The sequence below is a fragment of the Emydura macquarii genome, unplaced genomic scaffold, assembly GCF_026122565.2.
Source record: "Emydura macquarii macquarii isolate MOO-44397 ecotype Brisbane River unplaced genomic scaffold, CSIRO-AGI_Emac_v2 contig_2768, whole genome shotgun sequence".
NCBI classification, from domain to species: Eukaryota; Metazoa; Chordata; order Testudines; family Chelidae; genus Emydura; species Emydura macquarii.
In genome coordinates this window covers 26,566,949-26,579,252 of record NW_027132905.1, presented here as the reverse complement: position 1 = coordinate 26,579,252, position 12,304 = coordinate 26,566,949, and the positions used below count along the sequence as shown (strand labels likewise).

Sequence of the window (12,304 nt, the reverse complement as noted above, 5' to 3'; positions counted from 1 at the left end):
CAGTGGCACTTAGGCACTTTTGAAAATTTTACCCCATGTCTCAAATTTTAAAACGATTTATGAAAACACCTAAAATTATTCTCATTAAAATTCAGCTGAGGATTTAAAATGTAAACTTTGATTATGGATAAACATTAAAGACAAAACAAAAAATGTATAAAATAGAACTCAAACACAAACTCACATTTTTGCCATAAATGTTTCTAGAACATGGTTGTCATCTGTTATTCCTAAGACTTCTGACATGCGGGCATATACCTGAAAATAAACATTTCAACAGTAACATATTATAGACATTTATGAGTATTAAAAATGTTATTCCAAAAATATATTAACTTTTCCACATTTTGTTTATGCAGCAGAAGGGCACAAGCATGAATGTGGATTAGTCTCTCAGGCCATCAGGCCCCAGCTAAATCATGTGTATAGATGACTCATCTTCTCCAAGGCCATGATTCAGGAATTTGGGGCTGACAGATTTTCACTCACCCCTGCTTACCCATATCCTCCCAAACAGGAGTTGTAAATACTCAGTATAAGCAATGCACTTTGTAGTTCAGCAAGCAAACCACCTCCTCTTAAGGAGGTAATGGTGCTTTATAAGCAGCCTCAATGAGGTGCAGAAAAGCAATACATGATGTACCTTCCACCAGTCTAGCCTTGGCAGCATCAATGTAGATATTGCTTCTGAACTGTAGCTTACATTTGGTAAATTGCTGCCTTTTCATTAATGTAATCAGGTTGAAGTAGGTATTCCCCAGGTATCCAATTGTGGGCTTTCCTTTCCCTTCCAAGTAACTTGAAGGCATGGAGTTGTGGGGTTTTTCAATCACCCGTCATTCCAGGTTCACGATATTAATTAACTCCCAAGTTTTCCACATATTCTGCCAGCCAGAGTGATCCACTATTTTGGGGCCTTATCAATCAGCAGGTCAAGTCACATAGTTATCACGAAAGCAATTACTTGATAGAACTCTATTGTTGAACTCTATTACTTGATAGAATTATTTGATAGAACTCTACTAGAATCTGAGAGAGAGGGGACAGGCACTTGGCAAATTTCTTCACATTGTTCTGCCAATGCACTTCATACTGAGCTTCAGCGCCCCTGCTTTTCATTAAAGACCTGAGCCAAACACAGCTCTACCAACCAGCGCATTTCAGTTCAGTTCTGAAGTATTTCTACTTTAACCCTAAATTCCACCAGAGAAAAGAGTTCCAACTGTATGAAATTCTGCAATATTATGTGATTAGGGCAAGTATCCACTAAAATCTAGGATGAAATCACCTAGGATGAAATCACCAAAGTCACAACACATGTAATCTAAACCACCCAATGATGACAGGCTGGTGCCATCTAGCTGCCAATTTTATTCTGAAACATTATTTATCACACTTTTAAATTTTAACGAATTACAGATATTCAGTATTTCTGGTAGGATATCATACTTGTTTTTACTCATTTCCACCATAGCTAGTGATCCAATCACTCTTAGGAAATGCCAGTATTTAACTCTATGACGGAGTAAGTAGAAATCATGTTTTCATATCCCACAGATTTCAAAGTGTAATATAATAATGTCATGACTAAATCCAATTTCTGCAATAATTGGAGACACCACCAAGGCCCAACAGCAAGGATATATTTATTTCCAGCAAACATTAAAATGTCAGCTTTTAATATGCCTATCATATTGTGGTAAAATCTTTAGTGAACTGGACAATTGGATTACTAAAATTCTTTATTATAGGCAGTGCAAGCCCTCCTTATACCTTGAAAAAAGTAACAATAAATATTTAAATAATTACAATTTATAACATATACATATTTAATGTTCAAAACACACATTCTGGTACTATAATTGTGAATACTACGCTACTGAAACAAGTTATACTATCAAATTTTTTTGGCAAAAATTTTACCTTTGTATTTGTTTTGTACTTTTTTCACATCAGATCTTTTCACCAGAAAGCTTTGCATTCTTTACTAACACATATTAATATTCAAATGTTTTCCTTCCTGTGATAGGAAATGCAACAGCAAGTGCTCACCTGCTTGCTGTTTTAGCGCTGTGTTCCGTTGTCAAAGGATGCTCTCACCACATCAGAGTTTACCAAATAAAATACTGGAATAGCAGTCAATGTTGACAAAGAGCAGTGCTTTAATTCACAATTATCCTTGTAATTCTTACTACTCCTTTTATCATCCATTAGCTTTGATTCCCATTATCCCATCAAGAAGTGTGTCAACGCTTTTGTCCCTGGGGATTTCCTTCAACTACTAGGATCTGACAGCCAAGCTTAAGTGCTAAACAGGATCATTACCTCTTAAATCTACTTATCTGATCCACTGAATAGTAAATTGAAAAGCTCATTAACAGCAACAATCTGATTTGTTTTCACATGTGACAGGGTCATTTTAAGTTAGTGTATGAATACAGTGATTGTTTTAAAGACTACTACACGTTTTGTAAAAAGACAAATCTTTAGCAAATTTGCAAGTAGATAATGAAGTGTTTAAAATCCATCTTTAATAAACAGTAGGTAATATAGATATAAAAAAGTGTTAGGCAACCTTAACCATAGGCATCACTGCTAGCACCACTTATTTCACTCTCTCTCTCTCTGACACACACACACAAAACCTGTTGTGTTTGCTGTGCTAACATTTCTCACACATGCCTACACCTATGCTATGGAGAACATAATAGTGCAGTTATGTTACATTTTAGGTTAGCTTGCTTTCTGTAACCCAGTATTATTTTCCTTCTGAGCCAAATATTAAGATTTGCCATTTTCAGGGGAAAACCACAATACCCTTTTACAGTATAGGTGATATTAGTCACATACACAGTCTTACTTGGATTTAAGGTTTGTTCTGAAACGACAAAATTTTAAACTTCTATAGTAACATCACGAAGAATAAAATATGCTATTGCTCTGAGAAACTCCATAATTTTGGCCTCCATGGTAACCGAATGCAAACACTTTTTAAGTACCATTTTCTCAGACTCTGGAAGGTAGTCATTAGTCAGCTATTATGTTTGGACATATAATGGGTTACAAATTTTTAACGGAAGAGGATGAAATGTACTCCAGGAGCAAAGGGTAAGTAATACTGCCAGTTGGGCCTCAGGGTGATGTGGCATGGTCCCCTGAAGTGCCCTCATTTTAAACTTCCAATTTCAAATCAACTCAGGTTCATTTGGCTTCTCTCACCGGATTAAATATAGGTGCCACATATGTACCTCACTTGGGTTGAGCCACAGAAGAATTGCATGGTGACACACTTTCATGAGACACCTGCTTCCTAAACCAGCCAATTCTGGTGCATTCAGGTCTTTTCATAACTCTTACATTAGTGGGAGGATTTGACTATAAATTGGAAGGAAACTGGCACACAAATCATTAATTTTCAGCCATCTTTAGAATTTTGATGACCCGTATTCGCAATCCAGCCCAGCTACAATATCTGCAACTTCACAAGCAGACCCAGCATCTGCTTCACAAGCAGACCATTGATATAAAACTGTGTGGTTATGGTGCAACATCAACACGATGCGACTGAACTTCACAGTAAGAAAATGAAGCAGCACCAAGTGTTGAGTTCCCAGTTTAATTCTGATTTAATTGTTCTGCAAGCTGAGCTCATGGGATGAAAATATGGACAGGTGGTAATGTCCCCTTACAGTAAAAGAGAGCCCCTCATTGCCACACATTATGAAGATTGTATAAAGGAAGCACTGACTACTTTGTTTCCTTGATTTTACACATTAAATGACAGATAACAGGCTAATCAAACCAGAGAGAAATGAGTATGATAGTGAAGGGAAGGCATGTGACCAGCACAGCATATTAGGCAATAAATGAACAATATTGTCAAATGGAAAGGGGCATGTTTGGGATGAAATCATTGTGAACCCATGACAAAATACACTTTCTTCATCTGTACAATTAACACTAACTCAATAGTAGTTAGAAGTTTCCAGAAGACAATAGCGGAGCTTGTGAACAAGTGAGGGCATCTTCTGTGATCCAAAACACACTACAATTCATCAGCTACTCAAAATATATATTACTACTCTTTTTTCCCCCAACTAATTTGAAGTTTATTTGCTATACCCGGAACAGGAAGGGAGGGAGGAAAGGAGGCAGAAATATATAAATACAAGGGCAAAGACAGAATTTTATGAAGCAACTTGCTTCAATTTAATTATAGTTTAAGAAAATATAGAGAAATAATACAGCAAGCATTGTAAAAATTATAGTTTTATTGCTTGATGTTCATGTCATCTTTTGGCCCTAGACATGTTTAGCTTTGTTTTTTGGAACTATCATTATAACTCTGAAGAAGCTAATTATGTCAATCCTTAAATGTGAAACAGATTATAGAACTGGGAAACTCAGATTATGAGTTCCTAAAGGTTGTATGGCTGTATAATGACAGTCACAGAAATTCAATAACAGCACTTGTATGGAATGTACTCAAATGCACCACATGAAACAAATTAAAACAGAGCAATGAATCTCTCACACTGTGCAAATAAGAAAATACAAGAAAATGTTGATTCTATATGTTTCATAAAAGCTGTTATAATGAATTAAGATCCCAGATAATGAATTTTTAGAAAACCACTGTAAAGTTATTACCCTTAGGCACACAATAAATGCTTAAGATGTTATAACTTCCTGAAGCTCTCCAGGCCTTGCTACAGAGAACAAGTACTAATGTAGAACACAACATTAAAGTATTTTGTCATCAGATATGGAGGGCAAAACCAGGCCTTTACTATTTTTAAGCCAGCTGGGTGGGAGCCGAGCTGCAGGCTGAGCTTGTGAAACTTGATGTTAATGCAGAGGAGTTGAGTGCGGTGTGGAACTACACTGGAACACCCTTTACTATTTTTCCAAAAAGGAGCAGCATGAGCCTTCCTCGAGTGTATGCTGTACACAACAGTATATATGTTTGGGAGCTAAGCGGGATGGCTACATATTCTTGGTGTTTGGGGCATGCGCTGGTCCCTACCTTGCCTTTAGTTTGGAATCTTGCACTTATTGTGCAAGATCTTATTGTGAAGGGGCTAGTGGAGCTAGCCCATATCCCTACATACCCTGCCAGTGCACCTGCACATCACAGGTCAGAAATTGAGTGCTTAAGTTAGGCACCTAAATAAATGGCTTGATCTTTAGAGGCTTCTGAAAATCAAGGCACTTAATACATGTGCCTAAATATAGATTTAGATGTCTCTGTTTAGGCACCCAGAATGAGATTTCCAAAGTTGCCTAAGGGATTTGGATGCCCAATTCCCAGTAAAATCAAAAGGAACTGAGCTTCTGAATCCTCTTGATGACTTTGAAAATCCGAGCTCTCAGGTTTAAATTGTTGGCCTAAAAACCTAGGAGAAAAAGAACATGATAAATGGAAATACACATACAAGACAAAGCCGCTAACGTCTCTGTTTCTTCTTCGGCTGTCCATTGCAAACGATGATGACTGTAGAGAGCAACTAGCACTTTCCCGCATGCTGATGAGATGCAAGTCCAGCTCTTGAACGGAAACATCAGCCACATCAAGGGCAGGAGGTTTTAGGTTTTAAGCCATGTTGTGTCTTAGCTGCTGTTGATACTGATAAGTTACTAATCGTTTTTCTTCTACCTTTTCAACGGTCTCAGATACAGCATTTCTCCACTGTACACAGTTTTCTGCCAATGTCTTCCATGGGTCCACATCTCTGTCCATTTTCTTGAGATGTCTCTTAAGGATATCTTTGTAGCGTAGCTTCTGACCACCCCTAGCTCAATTACCTTCTGTCAGTTCAACATAGAGGATTTTTGGAAGTCTGTATTCTGGCATATGGGTGACATGTCCAGACCACCTCAACTGTGAAAAAGTAACTATTGCTTCTACACTGGGTATTTCAGCTCTTGCCAATACTTCAATATTAGGAATTCAGTCTTGCCACTTGATGTTCATGATTTCCCACAAGTGTCTCAGTTGGAGGCTCATCGGCTTTTTCAGATGTCTTCTCTACAGCGTCAGTGTCTCCACAGACAGTATCACCATTGCTCTGTAGATCTTGACCTTAGTAGCCAGTTTGATCCCATGCTTAGACCAAAGTCGCTTTTTGATGCTGCCAAAAACACTAGATGCAGCTTGAAGACTTGAAGTTAACTCAGCATCTGCAGAGTTGTCATTTGTTACTGAGGTACCCAGGTAAGTGAAGGAGTTAACACTTTTGAGAGCTTCACCATAGTTGACAAAGTCTGGTCTATTGTTACCAGTTTGTCCGTTGGCTGGTTGGAACAGTAATTTGATCTTATTTATCTTGATCTTCAACCCAAACTTGCATGCTGCATCAACAAAATATGTTATAATTTCCTGCATATCTTTTTGGCTGTAAGCAACCAAGGATGAGCCATCCACAAAGAGAAGCTCCCTAACACACTCTCCCCTATTTAGTGGATCAAGGAATTGATTATCAGGATAAACATCACCCAGAACAGTAAGGGGAAGGGACTGAGTTAATAATTCACACTTTCTTAACCCAATTACCTGTATCTCAGCACAAAGAGGAGAACACCGTCCAGGCCCTGAATTATGCCACCAAGAATACCTGAATTCCTGAACAGCTGGAACATGGACAGTGACTTGTCTTAAAAATTGAAGTCTCAAGATCCCCAGTGCAGAGACCAGGCCAACAAATTATACTAAGTAGCGAGGTGAGACATTTACTCTTTAGCTGTCCCTTTAGCACCCTAATTTAGGAAACTATATGATATAGCTATTGGGGGAAAAAAAAGTAAAATAGGTATTTATGACCGACTTTCAAATAGAATCTCTGAAAACAGGGGAGGAGATCACCCTCTAGTGGGCATCAAAACACCGTTTTTCCATTTGTTGCCACCTGTCCCCCCGACTAGTAGAGGAGGAAGTGTACCGATGACATGAATAACGTTACATTTATATACTAGATGTATATCAAATTTAATTACAATATTGTAGAAGGCTAGTCTTTGCCTGACATAAGCATTCTATAAAATGACATTTTAAAATAGCAGTTAGTGACTATAATAATCAGGATACCGTGATTGCAACTCTCAGCTATAGAATCAGAGGGAGAAGCATGAACATACTGTACGTATGTATGAATATCACTGACTCAATGTCAGCATCATGGGTGTTCTCCCCTCACAAGACTGGAGGAATGTTCAATCATCACAGAAATGTTGTGTTCATCTGTACAGCTTCTGAGGATATTAGCACTTAATGCTACCATCATGGGTTGTTCTTGTCCCACTCCCATTAGCTTACTTGGAGGAACAGGATTCACAGAAAACTCTGGTGCCACATGAATGGCAAACTTTCCACCTGTCCATATAAAGTGTCTGTGCACTTCCCACTAGAGAGAAACTTCCTTTTTTAATGGAAATTGCTTTTTATTCCATCAAATTTCTCTGAAGTGGGGAGTGAATTCCCCTCATTTTCCTCATCCTGCCTTTGATATTTCCAATCTCTTCCCAACGTCTCTGTTGTCCTCCTACCTCCCATCTTGAAGGTATCCACCCACCTTGAAGGCACACTGAGGTGAATAAAGAGTTTCTTTGGAAAGTGATTTGCATTTCTAATGCCCTTAGTGCAGAACTATTGGGACTGCTGCTGGTCCAGTCCTGTGGTTAAGGGAGCAGCCTAAATATAGGCGCAATATTCTTTGGACACAGTTTTCATTTTTATTTATTAGTGAGAGGAAAAAATGTCCAGTTTTGCCCACCCTCAGAGTTTGAAAGTTTGAAAAGTAAGAAGTAGTGCTGAACAGGAGGTCACTCTGAAACAGAAAATTAGATTTATTAAAACAAATGGACATTTCTGAATCTACTATTTGTTGCTAAAAATGATGTATGGTGACAGTGGCAATAAGAAGCCAATCTAAAAAGACTACAAAGCAAATTCCATTCTGTCTTTATATTGGTTTAATAATCAAAAAGAATTTTTCTGCTTAATATATAAGCAAAATATTGAATTCTTAAGCATTAAAAGGGTTACACTTGATCTAACTAAAGAGGCCAGCAGTCACTAGTTTAAAGGTATTTTGGATGGTCAGTATATAAGACATATCCATGGCACTTCAAACATTTACATTATTGAAGCTAATGAAAATTTTCATTGTCTCTCTTTTTTCGGCTAGAGGTTTTAGTTAATTTATTGGGCCTTCACTTAGCCAAGCACTTCACAGCCAAGCTCTTAGGCACATGCTTAACTTTAAGCACCTGGTTAAAATCCATCCATATTAAGAGAACTACTTACTCACCTAAATTGTAAACAATACTTCGTATATTTACTTAGTCATGATCTATGGGTTTTTTTTTCTTAATTGCATTCTCTCGCTCTCTCTGGCTTCCTTCATCCATCTGTTTAAGTATGTGCATTTTGGTGAACATTTGATCAAATATTATTAGTGGTTCTCACCAAAAGCTCTATCACATTAATTTCAGAACCATGCCCGTCTATCCTTCATGCCTAAATTTGTAGGCTTTCAGTGTCCAGCTGTTGCAGCTGTTTCCAGGAGGTGATCAGCACTGTATCAGAGATTCAAGCTTCACACACATGTGAAAATTAATGGGAAACCTAAACACTGCCTTGATATTCTCTAATGATTGAGCTTAACCAATATTATACGGACACGAGAATAAATTTCACTCCAGTCAGAAAACTGCAAAGGGAAAGAGCTACACTAAGACAAAACAAGCTACCTCAAGGGGTTACATTCTTACTTGAAGTTAGCTATAAAAAGGGTGGTAAACTAAATTCTACTTTAAGTGCTTAACTTTATGTAGATCAAAGGTGAACTCAGAATTCTGATATGCAGGTACGCATGCAATACACTTAAAAACTTGAGCATAAGTTAAGATTCTGTTAGCTAAACATAAGGATAATGATCTATTTCTAAGAAGTGTTCAACATGTGTAATTCCCATTGACCTCAATAGCAGCTGCAGGTGCTGAGCACCTTTCAGTATCAAGCCCTAAGTATTTTAAACTCATCAGTACCACTTGGTTTAAAAAGATTTTGTATAGAAGTTGTATCTCAGACTGCTTTTTGCACATCTATCCCAAGGCATTAGGAGAGGTGTTACAGTCACCACAGCTAATAATAGCAATTTGAACAACACTCTTTGGCAAGCCAGAAATAAGATAATTGTTCAACATAAGCTGGCTCTTCTGAAATACTGGAAGCATTGCCTGTAATTATAGACATCTGTCATTGCTAGCCACTCAGTAGTAACCCTGACATCAATATACAACTATAACACTAAACTGCCTGCAGGCATAGCAATGGAGGCCAGATACGAGAGGCGGGCAATCATCTGCTTCATCCAAACTATCTGTCAAAGGTTTCCAACCACAAATAGCTCTTACATTTTGTATCCTTAGGATAATGTGTTGATTTATTTTAGATCCTCTAATATTTACAATCTAGGCCATCTACTAAAATAAAGAAACAAACCTTATGGCTAATGGAGGCAGTTACTGTTCAAAACCATCATGAAAGGTCATAGCTCACTACTCAAATGTTAAACATTGATGGCTGTTTTGAACATATATCTTTGTATAAACTTTTTTTAACTGCATGTAATTATTTACAACTGCTATTCACAATGGTAAATACCGTCTCATTAGCCAATATATTGTCAAGCTGATCTGAAGAAATATTTATATTTTAAACCTTTATGTCTTTTGCTAAGCTGTACAGATCTCACCATTTCAGGCTTCAACATATAAACACAGGAACAGCTTTCTATGCAGCGTTATTCTATATGTACATCTGTGTAAAAATAATTATCATTCATGATTTACAAGTAGTGCGTATGCATAAGATACTTTATTCATTCTTGGCAGGAGGCTGAAGTAGGTTCTTAATCAGGAAATAAAGTTTGTTGAAATTTACAGGTAGCTGTGGAGTCACATTTTTAAAAAATTGAAGCTGAAAATCATATTGAATCTCTTAAACTTCACTGTTTTCTCTTTGTCCTCATTTAAAAATCATTCTAAAAAAGGAGCAAAGAATGACTGAAAATTTAAACTAATTAAGAATTAACATCCTTACGATTATCATAATTTGTTATTAACAAAAACTGAGATTTCCTAGTAAGATCACAACAGCCTGTGTTGAAGAGAAACTATTAATTACTAGACAGACAGTTAGCTTACAAGTGAGCTGCATTTTAAAAACCTCCTTTAAAATACAATTGCTAAATGCCTTACAGTGCTGTAATGTGAGACAGGTTCAAATCTTATTACTTCACTGAAATTAAAACCTAAGTTTTAATACTGTTCAAGTCGAACAATGATTCCACACTTTATTGCTTTTGAAATCCCTTGATGATCATAGGAAAAAATGCCCTCGAGAAAAAAAAGACTGTTTTCGATAAACAGAAAATACAGTTTGCACTCTTAGCCTCTTTGTCATCACAAAAAAAGGATTTAATGCCAATTCTTTAAAAAAAGACTTTTTTCACAAAATGTGCACCTTGTGTGCCATTTGTAAAATCAGTTCACTTTCTTTTATTTATTACTGCAGCGCGGCAAGGCAATAAAGCAGCTACTGATAGCTAATAAATTACATGCCTTTTAAAACAATTCTCCAGCTACAAAAACTTGTAACTACAAAGGTTTACATTTACATGGTACATCATGTGAAATGTCTGTATTTATGTCCTATTAGCCACGTTAGTAAAATCTGACCCTTTACCCAACAGCAGAGGGGAAAATAGCGGTTATGTATAAGATTAAACAGCATACACAAGGATAACTTTCTTGTGTAGGCTTTTCCTAAGATGTATACAATTGAATATAAAATTTAGCAGATGGTTTGGTTAAACAATTTATATGAAAAATAATTTAAATAAAATGTATTTTCAAAGATGTCCTTCAAACCATTTTGATGAAAAAGGAACATTAGCTTTCAATTATACTCCTTGAAACTAGCAGTTATTGTTAAAACTACCATTTCCAGAGGGTTTTCAATAATAACCACCACATGTATTTATATCACAGGAAGCCAAAAAAATCCCAGTATTACTATTTTTAATTAATTATATTTATAGATCCCTAAGAAAGTACTTTTTGGGTGAAAAACAGATTTTGAAATACATTAAATGCAATCTTATTTCATTGTCTGTAGACCTTCAGGAAATGTTTAAACTCCATATGTATCTATTAAGTTCATTAAGCTGTTCTTAAATAATGTTCTGTCCTATTACAATTAGTATAAGCAATTACAGCTGAACTATGTACTAACTGATGTACATTTTATCTTCCTTTGATTTTGTACTATATTATTTTTTGGTCAATATACTCAGCTATTTTCATACATTTGTTCTTTACTTTCTGATTGTCTTCTAAATATTTAAGCTAAGCAATACATTATTTTAAACTGCCTATTATGATAATGACTATATATTTCCAAATATTGCCCAGCTATTAATTTCCTCCATTCCCTGCTATTTTTATAATATTAGTGGTGTCGGTATTGCTTTGTCCATGTAACTTTTTTCCTGTATAATGTCTCTAAAATATAAATTCATTTTTAATTATGTATAAAGAATAATCTTCCTCCCCCAAAAATAAAACCACATACATACTCGTAGCATTCCTACTCAATTTCTTTCAACACAATCTACAGCATATTGGTAATGTGCTGCATGATCTTAAATTCCTTCCAAGATTTAGTTCCAACATCACTATTAATGTATTTAATGGAGATGTTGTAGGGCAGATCATTTAATCTGATTAAACTGTGGTTGGTGGAAAATGGAGTGGGGCAGATAGCTTTAAGACACTTATGCACTCCCTTTACCTGGGGCCACCACTCCCTGAAATAACTGAGTGCCTTCTGGAGTAGTGTGTATTAATACATTGAAATATTCCCTCATACCCATATATCTCCTTGTAAATCTTAAACCTAACACCACCACCCTCCATCAGGGATACTGCAGCCCACCCCACCATTACCCTCCCCAGACCCACACTCCCACCCCCATGCATGGACTCGCTTGCTCCCCTTGCCAAATACCTCCCAGGGATCCTCCCCGCACTATGGATAGCGTCCCCCCTCCCCATACATCTCCCTGCATGCCATTGTACTCCCCAGACCTCCACTCCCACACATGGACTCGCTTGCCTTCCATGGCAAATGCCTCCCAGGGACCCCCCCCACACGCTGGATAGCATCCCCCTCTCCCCCCATACCCACCTGCAACCCTCTAGACCCACACTTCCAGTCCCTCCTACGGGGCCACAGCTCATC

At 37.0% G+C, this 12,304-nt stretch overlaps 1 protein-coding gene across 1 annotated transcript in view; it reads right to left on the bottom strand.

Annotated features, from left to right (window-relative positions):
• The window catches only part of RANBP17 (RAN binding protein 17), a 259,916-nt gene that overhangs the window by 127,124 nt on the left and 120,488 nt on the right, over positions 1–12,304 (bottom strand). The window contains exon 15 of the mRNA XM_067566736.1: positions 185–258. Within this exon, the coding sequence (XP_067422837.1) occupies positions 185–258 (74 nt within the window). The remainder of the gene's footprint in view (positions 1–184; positions 259–12,304) is intronic.